At 47.1% G+C, this 20,659-nt stretch overlaps 1 protein-coding gene across 1 annotated transcript; it reads right to left on the bottom strand.

Annotated features, from left to right (window-relative positions):
- Positions 1-657: 657 nt before the first annotated feature.
- Positions 658-19,653, bottom strand: UAP1L1 (UDP-N-acetylglucosamine pyrophosphorylase 1 like 1). The gene is made up of 9 exons (XM_083597352.1): positions 18,925-19,653; positions 16,790-16,994; positions 13,685-13,860; positions 12,401-12,573; positions 9,665-9,858; positions 7,198-7,338; positions 5,152-5,337; positions 3,210-3,276; positions 658-1,819 (listed from the first exon to the last, which is right to left on the bottom strand). Exons 1-9 carry the CDS (start codon positions 19,217-19,219, stop codon positions 1,733-1,735), a joined length of 1,524 nt encoding a protein of 507 aa, XP_083453478.1. The 5' UTR covers positions 19,220-19,653; the 3' UTR covers positions 658-1,732.
- Between the last annotated feature and the right edge of the window lie 1,006 nt (positions 19,654-20,659).

The following is a 20,659-nucleotide window of genomic DNA, read 5'->3' as shown; positions in this document are numbered from 1 at the left end:
GACCACTAATGGACAGGAAGGGCTCTGGATCCGTGTTACAAATCGGTAACTCCTCAACTCTTCATATGGCACTGCAGTGTATGGCCTTTAAAGGACCTTAGTTTTCCATTTGCAGATCTTCTGATATTGCTCACATTTTAAAGCTTTTATTTTGGCAACTAAAATTTTAAACTTTAAAAAGTAATTATGGCTGCAAACTTTTTTTAAAAAAAAAGTTCTATAAATGTGGGCAGTATCAGCTGATATGTGAAGACAGAAGTGGCAGAGTAAGATTTTCAGTGGGCAAGAACCATCAGAAGCCTTGCCCTTCTGTTGGCTAGCAGGAAGAGAATAAGTTGCGCAAAAAAACAAATACATTATGCAAGCTGTCATGATTTGTGTCTTTTACACAGCTGAGCCTTTCCTTGCCATCCAATCTGGGTTGCCTGTGTGCTTGCTGGTTTTTAGTGCAGAAGGCAAGTGGTCCTGTGTATATATAGCTTCCACCCACCCACCCTGCATCCATGTCTAGGGAAGGAAACTAGTAAACTATGGAAGGGCAACTGATTTGGGGGTTGTTATGCCTAGGCATTGCAACTCCTCTTGTTGCGTTCTCTGTCTGTGTGCCAGGTCTCGGGAGTAGGGCCAACTTTAAAAAAAAACACAAAAGGCAAGCTAGACTTTTTAAAGCACTTTTAATATGTGAAAATTACAAAACGGGCAATATAGGGTTTTCATCACTTTCTTCCAGAACATGTATAAAGCAGCTTTCCCCAATGTGGTGGCTTCGGCTATGGTTGGATTCCCATCAGCCCCAGTCAGCATGGTCACAGATTAGAGAAACTAGTGTCCTAAAACAACTAGAGGGTCCCAGTTCAGGGAGGGCATTATCAGTATCAAAAGACGGTTTGGGGATAATTAAAAAGGAGAAAGAAAACAATGCACTCTGCTGCACAAAGATTTGCGGAGAGGGAAGCTTTCAGCTCAAGCTGAAAACACCAGATTCAAAATGGCACTGCCAAAATAGATGCAATTCAGATCCTGTCTCTTCCGCAGTCAGGGCAGTACTTCCAAGATGAGGCAAAAGATTCTGGACACAGACAGTGCCTTTAACTTTGAGTGTATAAAGTTCTTGCAGACACAGATTTAGGTAAGCACTGTTTGCTCCTCACTGGAAGCTTATCTCCAAGGTCTGAAGCCCAGAGCTTTCTCCAGACCTACCACCTAACATCCTTTTAAGTGGAGTTGTCCATAATCAAACATGGGTCCTCCTGTTTGTTCTGCCACTGAGTCATGCTCCTCCAAGATAATACAGAGCCCCTTCACCCAGCATTGGTAAATAATATCTATGGAATATGTGCAGCACTATTTAGAGGTTCCTCTCAGCTATCTGCTGCCTCTCTGGTTCCTTTGAGCGTTGACACCAGCAAAGAATCCCGTCCCCCAGGGCTGCCTCCAATTTCAGCATTACACACAAGGGGCCTCTCAGCCATAGTAAGGATGGTGGGTCTTATTTCAGACAGCTCTTTGAAAGTTGCAGAGAATGCTATTGGGACAATCAAGGGCAGAAACCATCACTCTCCAGGCAGTGTGACCTAACAACCCCACCCCAGAAGCAGAAAAGTTAGAAGATTTTGGCTTTATAGTATCATAAACACTGTTAGTTTCTCAAAATTATTCTTTTCTTAATTACAAAGCAACAGTCAAGCAAAAAGATGGTCGCAGAGGACAATCTTCCAAGTTGGGTCTTCATTCAAGCTCTTGTTAATGTTTCTGCTTTGGTTTCATCGAGAAGAAAAGGTGACTGGAGGTCTTTGGCTTTCAGGTACTTCTCTAGTCCCTGCAAAAGAAAACAATTTTGAGCCAAAGGCCACTTTCCCTTATGGGCAAGCTTTCAGAGTTTGCATGACAGTGATGGTCAGGACCAGAGATGAAAGTGGGTGGAATAACCAATGCGGCTCTTACTTTTGTAGCTTACTTCCGTGGAATATGTCTAGAGGCATCAACACAGTTCAGCATACATTCAAGCCAAGGCAAAGCACTCACAGCAGTGGGGCAAGTAGCTTGCAGAGAGTCCTAACCGCCAGAAAAGCCTCAAGGGCCACATTAAATTCCCAGGCCTGAGGTTCTCCACCCATTTTAAAATCTAACCACGACTTTTGCCCCTAAGTCAGGGGTATGGGGTATCTGTGGCCCTCTAGATGTCAGAAGCCAACTCCCAGCAACCTCAGCCAATGGTTGGAGATGTTGCAAGTATGAGGTGAATTGCTGCTGGAGAGCCAGAGGTTTCCTCTTGCTGCTGTAACCCATGGGTAGGCAAACTAAGTCCCGGGGACTGGATCCGGCCCAATCGCCTTTTAAATCCGGCCTGCGGACAGTCCAGGAATCAGCGTGTTTTTACATGAGTAGAATGTGTCCTTTTATTTAAAATGCACCTCTGGGTTATTTGTGGGGCATAGGAATTCGTTCATTATTTTTTTCAAAATATAGTCCCACAAGGTCTGAGGGACAGTGGACCGGCCCCCTGCTGAAAACGTTTGCTGACCCCTGCTGTAACCCATCTTTCAGCCTTTATTTCCTGTCACATACTGATTCTCCCTTAAGTCCCTCCTGCCTATTCTGGATTTTAAACCTCTGTAGACAAGGACCTGCTAGGTTGTTAACTCTAAAAGTGACACACATACACTTACAAAACAATCAAAAAGATTTTAATAATAATAGGGAAGAAACTATTCTTAGCTGCTTTTCTTTTTTATTATTCTGACACAACAGTATTTTGTGTTTTTTGTAATTATATGTAACCAGCATCACAAATTCCAAATGGAGGAAAGCCTATATAGCTCTGCGGTTCCAGGCTATGGACTCTGCCACAGTTGAAAGACGCTATTGCCTGATCCCTTATGAAGGGAGAGTTTGCTCATGTGGAGTTTTATCCCATATTTGCGATGTTGGCTGAACATTCTTCAATCTCAGGGCTCTTCAACAGGCATAGGCAAGCTCCGGCCCTCCAGATGTTTTGAGACTACAGTTCCCATCATCCCTGACCACTGGTCCTGTTACCTAGGGATGATGGAAATTGTAGTTCCAAAACATATGGAGGGCCAGAGTTTGCCTATGCCTGCTCTACAACATCTCCAATATTCTTTGCACTGGCTCAGAAACAAGAACTTATTTCCTTAGAAGCAGATACCGAATCCTTAACAGGAGTTCACATAAAATGTTGCCCTCACCTCCCCAAAGTAAGAGACTAGAGGTGAAATCTCACATACAGCGGGTGGTTCGTCATCTCCTGATAAACTGAAAAGAGAGAAAAATGAAAATAATGTCTCTCTGCAAACATATGACAAGCCACAGAAAAGAGAGCCAGGCAGGCAGCCCAGGCAACAACAGAAATTGCTCAATGCAGCCCGAGGCTAACTTCACATTTTATTTCATCTGTTTGGTTTTGGTATTTTAAAACTGTAATCTACCATGGGTGCTTGGAAGACAAGTCATATATAAATGAAGTAAACAATAAACAGAAGCACCAGAGCATTAGCCGAGTGTTTTTCCCTTGCCACCCGAATAACTGCAACCAGAATGCATAACTGCAATGTACTTCTATATGCAGGAGATTGGACTAGATGACGCTTTGGGTCCCTTCCAACCATACAATTCTATTATTTTATGGCCTCACACACCTGGGACGGGGAGAAAGGCACCCCAGATCAGAGAGGATGACCCCAATAAGCTTTGATTCATGAACCCTGTGTTTTATTATTATACCCCCCCTTTAAAATAGAACAAAATAAAACCTGCGCCATATTAAGAGTTTGGTCACAACACGTGATGTTAACACAACTTCTCCTAATCTAGTGCCTTCCAAATGCTGCAGGAATACAACATCCATCTTGGTGGCTGCAGCAGGTGGCTGGAATCCAGCCCCATCTTGGAGAAAGCTGCTCTATTGCACTCTTCCCCTCTCTGGTATAAACCCCAGAGGGCACAATTTATCTCCACAAGAAGATCTCATCTGCGCTATACACTTAAGGCACTATCACACTACAGTGATACCTCGGGTTAAGAACTTAATTCGTTCCGGAGGTCCGTTCTTAACCTGAAACTGTTCTTAACCTGAGGTACCACTTTAGCTAATGGGGCCTCCCGCTGCCGCCTCATCCTGAGGTAAAGTTCTTAACCCAAGGTACTATTTCTGGGTTAGCAGAGTTTGTAACGTGAAGCGTCTGTAACCCGAGGTACCACTGTACTTTGAACAGCCATGAAACCTGGGAGCTGTGGTTTGCTGAAGCTGCCGAGAGGTGTTAGGAGACAACCCCCCACCCCAATTCCCCTCCAAAAGCACCAATTCCCAGAGTGGTTTAGCAATCGCCAGGGAACTCTGGGAATTGTAGCTCTGGGAGCAGGGAGGGTCTTCTCTGAGAATCCCTAACAAACTACAGCTCCCAGAATCCTTTGGGAGAAGCCACACCTGATTAAAGTAGTATCATAGTGCTTCAAGTGTATGGTGTGGATGAGGCCAAAAATCTGTTGCAAGGATGTTAAACAGATACTTAACGGTTAGTCCTGACCAGACCCCCAGCTATTCCCCACTCAGAACTACAGCTCCCAGAGTTTCCTGGGAAGAGGGCTTGACTGCTAAACCACTCCACGAATTGTAGCCCTGTAAGAGGAGTAGGGGGTCTTCTAACAACTCTAGGGACCCTTAAATAATTCCCAGGATCCTTTGCAGGAAGCCATGACTGCTTAAAGTGGTGTGATACCGCTTTACTCATACAGTGGTACCTCTGGTTAATAACTTAATTCATTCTGGAGGTCTGTTCTTAACCTGAAACAGTTCTTAACCTGAGGTACCACTTTAGCTAATGGGGCCTCCTGCTGCCGCCGCGCAATTTCTGTTCTCATCCTGAAGCAAAGTTCTTAAACCGAGGTACTATTTCTGGGTTAGCGGAGTCTGTAACCTGAAGCATCTGTAACCCGAGGTACCACTGTAGTGCCAATGGGGACACGGGTTCACACACACACACACACACACACACACACACACACACACAGAGTGTTTCACTGTGGCAGCATTCCAGGTCACAATTTCATCTAGTGCTCCCTGGCCCCTTGGGGTAAACTACAGTTCCCACAATCCCTTGGGGAGGATAAATGGGAGAAGCCTTCACAGACCTTGGTTCTTCAGGTATCCTCTGGCCATTGCCATTGACAAATCTAGCTCCTGCCTTCACAGCCCAACGGTAGTGTTGGAAGAGGAGTGACCGGCGAGCTGTGATGGGAGTGTCTTTGTCGGCCGCATCGGAGTTCTTCAAAGGCGAGAACTCCTCTTCCCTCGGGACCTCAAAGGCTACGAACTTCCTGTTAACAGAAGGGAGAAACTGGAGGCTTAAAATGGGAGTTTCAGTTGCAGTCCTGTATGTGCAGCATGGAGCCCTTGAGGCCACGGCACATTCCAGAATCCAGGAAAACGTAACTTGCCATATCCATGAAAGGAATGCATTTGGAGGCAAGCAGGGAGACCTTGCAGCTGTTCTCCAAGCTGCCAATTCCAGTTGGACTTGACTGCAAAAGCAAACTAAAGCCACATCCACACCAGGCATTTAAAAGCACTCGTATACCACAGGAACCAGTCTGCACCCTGCGGTCATCATCCGAGGCCCAGGAGGTCTGGAGAGGGGCAAAAGGAGAACAGGGACTTTTCTGTGGTGGCTTTCCGCTTGTAGAAAGCTCTCCCCAGCAAGGCTCACCTGGTGCCATCGTTACGTATCTTCAGGCACCAGGCAAAAACCTTCCTTTTTAACCGGGGCTTTGGCTTTTAACCACCTATGGCCTTTTAGAGTGGGTAGGATGTTTTAATGTATTTCTTCTTCCCCCCTCCTCCGGTTTTAATGTATGTACGGTGTGGACTTTTAAAGTTGCCATGTCCCCCCCCATGTGACTAATAAATTTAATTAATAAACAGATAATTTAGCCACCATGCCTTCCACACCCCAAAAGTTGTCTAAGGCTGCTGACTTCACAGGCCTATAATTCCCAGCACTCTTAACAAAATACAGTCCCCATGATTGTTAAAGCAGAACAATATAAGGGTGCTTTTAATTTATGGTGTGGATGTGAACTAAATATTTCTAGATAGGTGATCTGAAAAACATGATGCATTCAAGCTGGGTCTCTGGATTCTAGCAGAATGCAATCAATATCTATCATCTATCTATCTATCTATCTATCTATCTATCTATCTATCTATCTGTCTACACACATACCTGTACAGCACATTTGGTGTAAAGCACTGCTCAGACAGCTTCTAATAAAGAAGCTTAAAATTTCACTGTTGTTGGTGGAGCCATCATTGTTATTAGGAGCACAGGTGGGGTGCGGGTGGCGCTGTGGGTTAAACCACAGAGCCTAGGACTTGCCGATCAGAAGGTCAGTGGTTCAAATCCCCGCGACGGGGTGAGCTCCTGTTGCTCGGTCCCAGCTCCTGCCAACCTAGCAGTTCGAAAGTACGTCAAAGTGCAAGTAGATCAATAGGTACCGCTCCGGCGGGAAGGTAAACCGCATTTCCGTGCACTGCTCTGGTTCGCCAGAAGCAGCTTAGTCCTGCTGGCCACATGACCCGGAAGCTGTACGCCAGCTCCCTCTGCCAATAAAGCAAGATGAGCGCCGCAACCCCAGAGTCGGCCACGACTGGACCTAATGGTCAGGGGTCCCTTTACCTTAATGCAGCCAGGCATATAAATTCCGAACGGTTTTCATAGGCAGCCCCACATATAACTCATGGTAGTAATCTAGAGGCTACCAGGGCACACCATTCTGCCCTGTTACAGCAGCTATAGCTGCACATGTAATGTTCTCATCTACTGACTGCAATAATCAATCCCTCAAAAAAAGAAAATGCTCTAGGGTGCAGCAGGTAAGTGTGCCTGCCATTTTGATTCAGAAAACAAAACCAGAAGCTATCAGAAGTTTGGGAGACACCCTGTGTTGTCACAACTCCTTACCCCATAGCAGCTGGTTCCATTATCATTTAGCAACCTGGTGCGCTCCAAATGTTTTGGACTGTGCCCCCCATCAGGCCCAGCAAAGGCTGATAGGAGGTGTAGTCCAAAATGTTTGGCAGGCACCAGTTTGGCCAAGGCCAGTTTATTGAGTCTCCCCAACTCCTGCCCCAAAGAACAGGATACACTGAAAGAGAAAAGAGACACATTTGGTACTAACTTAGAAAACTGGAACACATCGAACACAAACTTCTCCAGCTTTATCCCGTTGGGTTTTAGCGGCGTCACCCGATTGCCCTCCTGGTCGACGAAAGGGACTTTCTTGACAGCCACATGGCGTTTTAAGCGGGGCTCAAACTTCCTGGCGGACAGGAAAGGACAGACACATAAGCACACAGGAGACTTCCTCAAACTCTGCTCTGCTAAAAAATGTTGTTGTGCAGCAAGATCGCTCAGGGCTGCCCCAGGTCATTCCTTGCACTGCACAGCTGTAAGGGGAAGGAGCGGCACCTTCTGCCTTTTCACCTGCCTGAAATCTACTGCCACAATCAGTTTGATGATCCAGGGTTTCAGTGTTCCATCAAACTATCTCCATGCTTCTTTCTGCATTTCAAAGGGTTGGACCTGGTGACCCTCCCAACTTTACAATTCTATGATTCTATGGACAAGTTTAATTTAAATGGGGGGGGGAAGTGGGAGGAAAGCTTCATCCCCCTGATTATTTTGTTCCCCCACTTTTCTGCAGGAGGGGTGGTGTGTTTGACAAACTGCTGGTGGGGACCTTTCTCCTGAGCTGTTTTCATGGAGAAAGGGCGGGGGGGGGGGGACTCTGCATAAGTTATTTTTGGCAATTCGCCGGACACTTCCTGGAAATCTTTGGATAATGATTCACTGGTATATTGGAGTTGTTTCTGTGGGTTTTCTGAAACCTGCCTTTCAAACAGAAGGCAAAGATTTGTCCTAGGACTGTAGTTTAAGAGCTATACGACAGAGGCCACAGTTTAGAAGAGCGTGCAGGTAAGCCGTCTTTTTTTTGGCTGCCTGGATGATAGCAACCAAGTTTTTGAGTTCTCCTGTTTTTCCAATTACAGGACTACAGTCATACGTTGGGTTACAGGCACTTCAGGTTGCGTTTTTTCAAGTTACGGACCGCTGAAACCCAGAAGTACCAGAATGGGTTATTTCCGGGTTTCAGTGGCCGCGCATACGCAGAAGTGCTAAATTGCGCTTTGTGCATGCGCAGAAGCACCGAATCGCAACTCGTGCGTGCACAGACGTGCAGCTGCAGGTTGCAAACGCTGCAGGTTGCGAATGTGCATCCCGCACAGATCACATTTGCAACCTGAGCGTCCACTGCAATTCCTTTGCATTAGAGTTTCTTCAAAATAAGAACCTAAGAAGAGCCCTGCTGGATCAGGCCGATGGCTCCTCCAGTCCTGTTCTCACAGTGGCCGACCAGATGCCTGTGGAAAAGTGCAGGATCTGAGCAGTGTCCACTGCTGTGTATTTTCCAGCAACTGATATTCAGAAACATTAATGTGGAGGCAGAGCATAGTCATTGTGGCTGGCAGCCGTTCCAAGCTTTATCCTCCATGAAATAGTGTTCATTATAGATTTTATCTTCTGCATGCAGTATTGCTGAATAAAGTGAGTTTAAAAGCCTACTGAAGCTGCCTGCTATAAAAATGGAAACACATAGCTTTAAGAGCTATAGAACCTCTGAAGGTGGTAGATGCTCCTTCGCTGGAGGTTTCCACACAGAGTTTGGATGGCCATCTGTCAGGGATTCCTTAGCTCTGATTCCTGCATTGCAGGGGGTTGGACTAGATGACCCTTGGGAGTCCTCTACCAAGTCTAAAGCACTATGATTCTACAGCTTCTAACCAGAAAACTATGCAATAGAATTTTAAGGTCATATGTATATATATATGTCTGGAGCAGCACAGGAAGACCTTCCTGAAACCAATTTGACTCCCTGAAACCATTTTGACTCCCAGACTGACCAAATATTTTCTCTGCATGGAGGGAGGGGGTGAGGGAACCTTCCCATTGTCTCAGGAATTGGGAATTCACCATCTCAAAGGAATGGCCAGACTACCAGGAAAGGCAATCAGATAAGGCATTATCAGATAACCTGGCAGACAGGAAAAACAACAACATTCAAATTTCTGTTGTAGACCACCTTTTCTGTGATGTAGGTACGATGTTTGTGTGGGGGTGGTCTTGGGTTACATCCCTTCTGTGCTGTATGTATGATGTATGGAGGGGTGGTCTTCAGCTCCAGGGAAGGCAATTTAAAATGTAAATATAAGGGCAGGCACACCTTTGTTCAGGGTCCTCCTCTGTCCTCCTGCGTGTGAGGGGAGCACCCTGTTGCAACAGCTTTAATAAATTTCAGGCTTAGTAGCTGCTTTGCTTCTCAATATTTTCTGGTTGGCCTCTGCTATTTTCTCCTACCAATAGGGAACCTACATAAGGACTCTATATGGGCTCTTGGATACCCCATTAGGGAAAAAGGGCAGATTGTGTTTACAACAACTAGGAGCTCAGTTTGTCACAATCCTGATACAATGCGCAGAAATATATGCATCCCTTCCCACCCCACTGATTTCCAGGATGCAGATCCCACACTCATAAACTCTGGAACAGGTCATGGGAAAGTGAGCATGCACAACTGCAGGACTTACTCTGTGACAGCCTTCAGGAAGTCAAGACTAAAGAAGTGATTGCAGATATTCCCAGCACTGTATGTCAATCGGCCATCCGCGTTTCTCCTCTGTGCTGTTTCCAAGGAGATCTCGCTGTATTCCACCACCTGATATACTCCGTCCACAGAGCAAACCACCCCAACGGGCTCTGTGGGGTAGGCTTTTTCCACTACCTTAACAAACAAACAAAAATATATATATAATTTTTGGGCCAGAGTCAGATAGGAAGTAAAATAACCGCAAAGAGTGGATCAAGCAGGTGGAGGGGCTAAAGTAATTCTTTTTTAAAAATATTTTTTATTGGAATTTTATTTACAACATAACATAAACCCCCCACCCCACCCCACCCCAATACAAAAATCCACCCTCATTAAACGTGAACATAACATACAGTAAGCATAACATACAATACAAACAACGAAATAAAATACTTCCTTTATCCTGTATCTGGCCTCCTTATTTACTTCTTATAAACCGTTTCCTTTATGAATAATTATTAAAATTTTTCTAATTATAGCTTAAATATCCACAAAGTCCAGGTATGTATTTTAGGGCACTGTTTTGGGAAGTATTCTCTGCATTTCCCCCATGCTTTTTGAAACTCTTGTCTAGTGTGATCTCTCATTGCCTCTGTTAATTTAGCCAGTTCAATATACTCTAACAGTTTGTCCTGCCATTCCGTTTTTGTTGGCACAGTTTCTTTTTTCCAGGTTTTAGCAATTAGGATCCTTGCCGCTCCTGTGGCATAGAGGAATATTTTCTGATCTTCTCTTGCTATACCTGTGTCCAGGTAATTCTTGATTCTATAGATCAAATCCAATTCCGCTCAGAGGATGCTGGATTCAGAAATTCACAAGGTCAATTAATTGGGTGCATATGTTTGCCTGTTTAGAATGAGATTACTCAACTGTTGCAGGCCCAGGGAGTGGGGGCGAAGGATCACTGCCAGTCACCCCCCAACACCCTTCTAAGATTTTACTTAGGCACTGCCCATAGGTGTTCCAAGTTCATCTAAGAAACTCACTTTTCATGTTTTGTTTCATTTTGCTTTAAGGGTACTTAAAGTTCCATATACTGTCCATCTCAGACGCTATCTATATTCAACATGTCTATGGTTTGGAGGTAGCCGGAAGACACGCAACACAATTACACGGAGGCAAAAGCAGATCTAGATGAGAGATGCTCTACTTTAAAAAAATGCAACAACAAATGAGGAAGAAGGTTCATTTGAGCAGGGAGGGATTCCCCGCTCTGGGATCCCACAGCTGATTCTCCCCTGGTCTCCTCGCTGGCCCAAGTGGGACTAATTTAGCCAGCTAGCCCTGGTGATCATCTAATGTTTATTGGATGGATTTCCTCCCTAAATTGATTTTTGATTTTATTGTTATTTACACTTTATATCATATTTTATGCTGCTTTTTGTAGCATCAATTAAGTGTTTTAAATTTGTTATTAGCTGCCCTGAGCCCGGTTTTCTGAACCAGGAAGGACAGGGTATAAATAAAAATTTATTATTATTATTATTAATCAGATTCCATCTGCAACCTGCCAGACACAAGCAATGCTTTGGGCTTTAAAAAAAGAAATGTGGGGGGGGGGACATGTGGAAGGACCAAATTGCACTCCCCGCCCCCAATCCACAACAGTTTTATTACCATATTTTTCCATGCATAAGTCAATGCTTTTTGCTAAACAAAAAAATTAGGCAAAAATTGGGTGTTGTCTTATACACGGATAGTGAATGCAGAGGGGGGACGTGTGATTAATGGCAACAGCAAGCAGGAGATTGGCAGTGGCGATTGGGCGGGTGATTGGTGGCTGCGGCAAGGCCTGCTGGCGATTGGCTGTGGCTGAGGCAATTGGGCAGGCGATTGGCGGCTGTGGGAAGTGGGCAGGTGGGCTGTTGGTGGTGGCAAGCAGACAGACAATTGGTTGCAAGATTGGCAGTGGCTGTGGCAAGTGATCGGCAGTGGCGGGCAGGCAGGTGAGCGATTGGCAGAAGTGACCTCCCCCTTCCCCCACAGCTAAACAACTTAATTTCTTTATTTTGGGTTTAAAAAAAGGGAGGGTTGTCTTATACATGGGCATGTCTTATACACGGAAAAATATGGTAGTTTAACAAGCAGTACGACTGCATCTTGTGTTGGGGGTACATTCTGGGGATGGCGCATATGCACAAAAATGTGTATACCCGAAGCGCCCCCTTGGAATCACCACTGCACAACCATCATTGCCATCCAAGCAAGGAAAACAGCTTTGAAGATCCCTGCCTTGCATACTGGACCCAGGGATGCTCCTGCGAAATCCTACAAAACCTCACAAGAGCCTTCCGGAACCCAGTAAGAAAGTACTTAAAAGCTCTTTCTGTACCCCCGATGCAAATTCAACTTTTAAACTCTTTTAAGCCTTGCGTGTGATTAATTTGTGGGATTTCAGCCAGCTGGCTTTCAACCACGTAAGCTTAAAACTGCACAACTTAATCAAGCGTAAGATGCAATTGTCCTTTACTTACACCCCAGCTTTGGGGCCTGGGGTACCACAGGGCATAACCATGATGAGCAATGTAATTGTCATATGGATGTTGAAAGGACCATCAGAACATGAGTCACTTCTCTCACACACACACACTTGCTCATCCTTAACTATGACAGCCCTCCGCCCTGCACACAAGGGAATTGTGTGATCCTCCCTGCCCAATGTTTTGGTCTCTGTCACCTTAGCACCACAATCAGCTCCTTTCGAGACACAGAAACCAATGAAGACGGGATCTGCCATTTTGACAAGGATGTTGTCCACACAGTAGACATGGACGTACTGAACGCCACACCGCTCCATGTGCTCCAGGATCTTGTTGTCCATCAGGGCACGGTACAAACCGCCATTGCCATCTGCAACACACAAGGAATGAGAAACTGGGTTAGGACCAGCACCAACTGGCCAGCACCCATGCTATCAACCACCCACCTTTGCCTCTCACCTGCAATCTCTGTAACCAGTTTTACCACTGCTTGTAAATGGTGGCGGAGGAATGTATAACCAAACAAATGCACATGTGGCACTTGCAATTTTAAAAATATAGGCAGCCCACCTTCAGGGGTGCAGGTCAAAGGGGAAGATGGTTCCCTGATCTTTCAGGCTGGTAAAATATGGCCTTACCCTGGCTTTTGAAAGCTTCTTAGGACACATCCTATCCTCTTGATTGTAATATTCTGATTGTTTTTAATAACATTGGTGTCTGATTTTTTTTTAAATTTTCCTCTTCCCTCCCTGTTCCCTTTTCCTTCTGTGTCTTTTATTTTTGGATTGTAAGCCTGCGGGTAGGGACTATATTGTTTTGACTGTAGGTAACCAGCTCTGGGAGTCTTTAAGGCTGAGGAGCAGGGTACAAATACTATAAACAAACAATTTTTCAAAATAAATAAATACATGAAACCCATCCTAGAGCTCTTCACAATGAAGGATGGGTAAGAGACCTAATAAATAATTATAATAGTATGTATTATATGGCATGATTGTATTTCCTATACAAATATTGAGGGTCACTCAGTGCAATCAGCATATGCAAATGTTTTGCTCACTTAAAGCTATATAGAACCTTTACTCTCAATAACAATGCAACTCACAGGCAGAGAATACTTTTATTTTTCTAAATCTTCATTATTTGTACAGGGAATCTTTGTTTGAGTTAATACTGTATCAACCCTTCGGACCTGTACTTTAACTCTGTACTTTTGTCCTTCCAGGGTATGGCGCTTTCGATCTATTGTTCCCTTTCCTTTTGTTGTGGTTGCATTTTAAAAAATAATAAATCAATTCTGAAAAAGAAAAATGATATAGCTGTGCTGCTACGAGAAAGCTCTGCACCTGCCACATGTGAAGGATTTGCTACATACAATGCCCCTTTTCACTCAAATATTCAAAACGGTGCCAGTGAGAGGCCTTCAGAAGCTCCCAAGCAAGATGTAACACTTTCCCAACTTTAGGAAAGCTGCTGTATACCTGGAGCCATGGCAATCTTCCCTTTCTCTTCCAAGATTGCTTTCCCATCAAATGCCACGGCTGGGAGCATCCTCTGCTCAAACATGATGATGCTGGACTTCTCCAGGTTAAAGTAGTTGTGCTCCTGGAAGAATTTCTCTGTCGGTCCCAAAGTGAACTCACTGGTCATAATGTACCTGCCGGGGAGGCAAACAGGGCACTGCAGTTAGAAGCACTGGACAAAGAAACCAGCAGGGTTGGATTCACACAACCAAAGCAAGCAGAGAACGTTTCTTTGAGACTGACCCAGAAACTCCAGCGGATGCAGAATGCTGCGGCGAGACTCCTTACGGGGTCCTCTCTGCAGGATCACATTCACCCGGTGCTTTACCAGCTGCACTGGCTCCCGGTGGAGTACAGGGTCAGGTTTAAGGTGCTGGTTTTGACCTTTAAAGCCCTATGTGGCCTAGGACCCACGTACCTACGGGACCGCCTCTCCTGGTATGTCCCACAGAGGACCTTACGGTCTGCAAACAAAAACATCTTGGAGGTCCCGGGCCACAGAGAGGTTAGGCTGGCCTCAACCAGAGCCAGGGCCTTTTCAGCACTGGCCCCGATCTGGTGGAACGCTCTGTCACAAGAGACTAGGGCCCTGCGGGACTTGACATCTTTCCGCAGGGCCTGCAAGACAGAGCTGTTCCACCAGGCCTTTGGCCAAGGCCCAGTCTGACCCCCTCCTTTGGTAATCCTCACAGAACTCTAGCCCAATGGTTGCCATTAATTTGATTCTGAATTGATTTTAGAACGAATTGATTTTAGAATGTATTTCAATTAATACATTGTGATTTATGTAAACTGTGTTACTTTTACTGTTGTTAGCCGCTCTGGGCCTGGCTTTGGCTGGGGAGGGCGGGATATAAATAAAAAATTATTATTATTAGTAGTAGTAGTAGTTGTAGTATTTTTGCAATTGGGCACACCCAGGGCATGACAAGGGAGCATGACAAGAACAGGCACATGCCTTTCTTTTGAAGATTCAAAAACACAGAAGTGAACAGAATGCCATGCAAAGATCACAACGCAGGGGGAGGGGGGGAATCTGTGAAGCCAACCAATGCTTCTACATAGCTCTATCTTTATTTCAGCTATTGTGATATACCGTATTTTTCGCTCTATAAGACGCACCAGACCACAAGACGCACCAAGTTTTTGGAGGAGGAAAACAAGGAAAAAAATATTCTGAATCTCAGAAGCCAGAACAGCAAGAGGGATCCCTGCGCAGTGAAAGCAGCAATCCCTCTTGCTGTTCCGGCTTCTGGGATAGCTGCGCAGCCTGCATTCACTCCATAAGACGCACACACATTTCCCCTTACTTTTTGGGAGGGAAAATTGAGTCTTATAGAGCAAAAAATACGGTATTTACACATTGTGATGTTTAGGTGGTGATATATGACCATGCTAAAAACCAGGTATCGCCCAGCCCCAAACAGAGCCCTGTTTTCACAGGGCCCAGCCAGATGCCTGTGGGAAAACCCCAAACAGGACTGAGAGCCCAATAGCCCTCTCCCCTCTTGTAGCTTCCAGCAACTGGTTCAGAACCGTTGCTGCCTCTGACTGTGGAGGCAGAGCAGAGCCACTGGGGCTAGGAGCCACTGATGGCTCTCTCCTCTAACACGAATTTGTCCAGTCCCCTTTTAAAGCCACCCAGGTTGGTGACCATCACTGCCTCCTGTGGGAGGGAGTTCCACAGTTTAACTATGCGCTGAGTGAAGAAGTCATTCCAGCATTCAGGTTCATTGGATGTCCATGAATTCTAGTATTATGAGGGAGGGAGGGAAACTTTCCCCACACCATGAATATGTCATTTTATAAACTTATATTGTGTCACCCCTTAAAGGCAAAGTTGTGGACGACTCTGGGGTTGCGGCGCTCATCTCGCTTTATTGGCCGAGGGAGCCGGCGTACAGCTTGCGGGTCATGTGGCCAGCAGGACTAAGCCACTTCTGGCGAACCAGAGCAGCGCACGGAAACGCCGTTTACCTTCCCGCCGGAGTGGTACCTTTTTATCTACTTGCACTTTTACGTGCTTTCGAACTGCTTGGTTGGCAGGAGCAGGGACCGAGCAACGGGAGCTCACCCCGTCACGGGGATTCGAACCGCCGACCCTCTGATTGGCAAGTCCTAGGCTCTGTGGTTTAACCCACAGCGCCACCCGCGTCCTGTGTCACCCCTTACTCACCTCTTAAAGTGAAAAGTCCCGAATATGCTTCTCCCCCTCTCTGGAGGTACTGTTTCAGTTACATGCAAATTTATGTAGGTTTAACCAACTGGTTAACATTCAGCTGATTATCTGACAAAGATTTCAGGGGACAGTCCTGATATTTTTGGAGCTTTGGAAATATCCTAGTTAAATGTTTAACCAGGGGCCAGCAAGGTTTACCTCGCCTGGGCCAGTTGACTCCAGCGGAGATCCCTCCGTGGGCCGGATCGCCCGCCCGCAATTTTCGGCGTCTGCGCATGTGCAGATGTCATTTCCAGCGTTACAGAAGTGAGTCCCAGCTGGGTCCTGCACTGGTTTAGCACAGCAGGCAGGGACTCGCCAAGTGGCCGGCTCAGCTCGGGGGCGGCTCAGGGGCCAGTTAAATGACCCCCATGGGCTGCTTGTGGCCCATGGGTCAAAGGTTGCCAACCCCTGGTCTAAACTGACTTTGCCAATGTGAGTCACACTGCAAACCAAGAAGAAGAAGAAGAAGAGTTTGGATTCGATATCCTGCTTTATCACTACCCTAAGGAGTCTCAAAGCGGCTCACAATCTCCTCTCCCTTCCTCCCCCACAACAAACACTCTGTGAGGTGAGTGGGGCTGAGAGACTTCGGAGAAGTTTGACTGGCCCAAGGTCACCCAGCAGCTGCATGTGGAGGAGCGGAGACACGAACCCGGTTCCCCAGATTACCGATCTACCGCTCTTAACCACTACACCACACTGGCTCCAAGAAGAGGGCATCAGATTGGCGTAAAACCACCCTGCCACTCAGCAAAAGGAACAACAGCAAAGAATTTTGGGACACCATGTGACCACAAGAGCCACTGGCCAGTGCCTTAAGACCCCAGGAGCCAGCTACCCACCAAGGGACTGTGCAGCGAGTTCCAAACTTATCACCAGCCAGCTGCTCCACTCTGCGGATCCGCTCCGCCTGGATCTGATAGAGGGTCTTATGGCTCGGCAGCCCCACATCATACATGCCCTTCGGGTAAGGCACCCCGAGGCGTGTCCCTTGCCCTCCAGCCAGAAGGAGCACGGCCACCTTGTTCTGGGAGATCTTACGGAGCCCTTGAAGGAGACAAGAGAAAGATCACCGGAGGAAATATATATCTCGCTCAAATCACGGTTCGAAAGGACCACGAGGGCCGTCGAGTCAAGTGCAATGCAGGAATCTTTTGCCCAATCTTTTGTCAAACCCACGACCCTGAGATTAAGACCCTGAGATTAAGAGATTATCAACTGCAGTCCAGGTGGCTGCCCTTGGAGACAGTGCACAGGGTGAGAGGCTCCTTTGGGGGCCTGGAAGCCCCCTACCCACACCCCAAGCAAGAATCATCTGAAAGGGGCACAGGGGTGATAGTGCAATTTCTGTGGACCCAGCTGCCTTCTTTCCCCTCATCGCTGAACAGGTCTGACAGCTCCAGAGAAGCTTTAAAAACTGAGGCAATGCCTAGGAATTTAAATTATTTGAAGTACTTTTACTCCAACTCGTAAGCGCCCAGAGCAGCTTATGATGACAGTTAAGTCGGTTTCTTCCCTCAGACTTTCCACCAAAAATATACAACACAAAAGGAAAAGGGAAGGAGAAGGTAAAAAGCAATCCCAGACAGTACTACTGTGGTACCTCGGGTTAAGTAATTAATTCATTCCGGAGGTCCGTTCTTAACCTGAAACTGTTCTTCACCTGAAGCACCACTTTAGCTAATGGGGCCTCCTGCTGCCACCGCGCTGCAGGAGCACGATTTCTGTTCTCATCCTAAAGCAAAGTTCTTAACCCGAGGTAATATTTCTGGGTTAGCGAAGTCTGTAATCTGAAGCGTCTGTAACCTGAAGCGTATGTAACCTGAGGTACCACTGTACTTAGTACTTAGAGGCAGGGGACAAAGCCTCTAGTAGCCCTAGGTCCTGATGATGTCAGAGTGTGCTTTACTTCAGCTCTATCTACACATGCCCAGAGGTTCTTAGGTCTTGTAGGCAGTTGGTTGGAATCCTCAGTCCCAAGTCTCTTTGTAAACTGCTCAGAGGTTTTCTGTCCAATAATCAGTACAGTATATAAATTTTGTTAAAGGTATTAAAATTATGTAACACAGGTGCACAAGTACTCTGAACGCAGAACTGGTGTTTGCATAGAACCCAAGGCAAGTTTTGGCCCACCCCAAAGCACACAGCATACGGACACCCAGGCATGCCAAACTGTATTTTGCAAACACAACCCTTACTGAAGGCTTTGCCAACATGGCGCCCTTCATAAACAGGTGGACTACAACTCCCAACAGCCCTAGCCAAGTATTGCCACCAATGGCAACGGGAGATTGTCAAGCTGGAGGAAGAAGGCTGGCTTACGGGGGCATCACTCCTTGAAATGTTTTACCCAACAACAGCATTTTGGGCCACAGACAATGCAAGGGAACAGTTTCCTGGTGTCTAAATGTACAATATTTGGTGGCACAAAACTTATTTTACTGTGTGCGAAAGTTGTGCAATCTTCCTTTCTTCATTCAGGTTGTTTCTACATGGAACTATGAAGAAGAAAAATATGCCTGTTTATATGTCGTCCACTACAGTACTGTATTCCAAAACGGCCTTTGCCGAGGAAGGTGCAGCCAAAGGGGCCGGTGGGTGTGTCTGTGGGTGTGTCTGATTAAGTGGGCGTGACCAAACAAGGAAAGGCGGGGCTACAAGAACAGAACCAATACTGTACAGTAGTCCGTTCTCCACACGCCCACTCTCCGAAAATTAAAGCACTAATGGATCGGACCAAAGGTCCATCATTATCCAACCAGGTGCCTCTGGCAAGCGCACGTAGGCAGGCAGATACAACCACATGCACCCGACCTCCGGCAGTCTCAGGTAGCTCAGGTAGACTACCTTTGCGCCGAGGTTCTACAGCGAAAAGTTAACACAGTAACCCACAACGTTCCAACTGCTTGTTCACCCTCCACCTGCAACCCCCAGAGGTCAAAAGGGCTACCAAAAGCCAGGTCTCTCCTGGCCTTACCCTCTTCCTCCCACTGCTCCAAAGTCCGCGGGTCGCTCCTGCAGACGCTGCCGAAGAACTCTGGAGGGACGGGCTCTATCCGGCAGCCCAGTCTCTCCTGGCGCGGCTCTTCCTCCCGCGCGCAGGCCTCCGCCGCCCTCCGGCAATGCTCGCCCAGCTCCTCGGCGTCCAGCTTCGCCAGCGACTCCAGGAGCGAGTCTCGCTGCGCCGGGTCCAGCTCGTCCCAGAAGCGCAGCAAGTGGGACTGGCCGGCACGCTCCAGCCGCGCCCGGATCTCCTCTTCCAGGCACGCCATCACCTCCTCTCTCTGCGCTGCTTGCTGAGCTTTTGCAAAGGGGAAAGAGAGTCTTTTTTGCAATTTGCAACAGCTACAAAACTGTCCCTGGGGAGCGCGCGCCAAAGTTTGTGGAACGTTCCCAGGGAAGAAACGGAACGTCGCCTCCACCTCGTTCCCCCTGTGAAGGTCGGTTACTTGCAAGATCCTCTCTTGCAACCACAGCACGGAAACCCGGGTCACTTCCAAATTCCCGCCCCGCCCCCCTTCGCCTGAGTGATTTCAGGCGTGCGCTCGTCCAACCAGGCTGGGTTCCCCTTCCATTAGCAAGAGGGGGCGGGGAATAAAACAAAATTGCAACTGGTCAAACTTTAAAAAAGCAACTGGTGGGAGTCAGGCCTCAGGAGGAAGGAGAGGAAAGGCTGGAGGAAATTGCAGCAAGCACTCAGTCCCGCCCCCAGGCATAAGGAACGCCCCCGCTTCTACGTCCTGTTTCCCGCGAGGAGGCATAACTGTTAGCTGTCTATACTGGCCGCTCGCTTCGAACTTGTTTGAGCTGAAGCGATTCCGCTTACTTGCAGCGTAACGCTGTGCATGTTTATGCATAAGTCGTCCTTCAGCTCGAAGCGGGTTGGGGATACTTCCAGGCTTGCAGCCGGATCCTTTTAGCCGAAGATGCCAAGGATTGATCCTGAAGTCCTTGGAGGCAAAACGCCCGCTCTGCCCGCTGGAAGTTCCCGGAACGTTTTCTGCCATCTGTCAGGGATGCTTTAGTTGTGAATCCTGCATTGCGGGGAGATGGACTAGAGTAGACCACCCTTGAGAGCCTCTTCTCTACCAATCTATGATTCCACGCCTGCCCCAACGCGGTGAATATCCGTGACTCTCTCCTTTAACCTCCTGCAGAAACCGGAGGCCCTAACGGAATGGTCTTAGTAACGCCAATCCCCGCCCTTCCCTGGCAGACTCACCTGCGGGCTCCACCACAGGATGTTCAAACACAGCACGGCGTGTACTGTGCAAGAAAACGGCCTTATTCGAGCAGGTTGTCCTCTTTCATAGCAAAGCAACACTGTCTTCCAAAGCCGCCGTCTATGGAAACGGCACTATTTCACGTTTGTCTTTTAGATACCTTTATGCTTGTTTACCAGGTATAATGGGCCCGAAAGAAAAAATCTGTTCCCTGAATTGACCCCAATGCCTCTTCCTGCTATGTAGTTTACATTACTGTACAAAGCAGTGGCGTAGCGTGGGTTGTCAGCACCCGGGGCAAGGCAAGTAATTTGCGCCCCCTAACCCGTGGATTTGCGCCCCCTAACCCCTGGATTTGCCCTAACCCCAGATGTTGCGCCCAGTGCGGCCGGCCCCCCCTGCACCCCCCACGCTATGCCACTGGTACAAAGGATATTGTAGGTTTGGGTATTGGAAAAGTTCAGAGAAGGGCAACCAAAATGATCAAAG

This window comes from Podarcis filfolensis, assembly GCF_964270895.1.
Source record: "Podarcis filfolensis genome assembly, chromosome: Z".
Classification (NCBI taxonomy): Eukaryota; Metazoa; Chordata; class Lepidosauria; order Squamata; family Lacertidae; genus Podarcis; species Podarcis filfolensis.
Note: the sequence above shows the minus strand (reverse complement) of the source record. Positions and strands in the feature narration are given on the sequence as shown.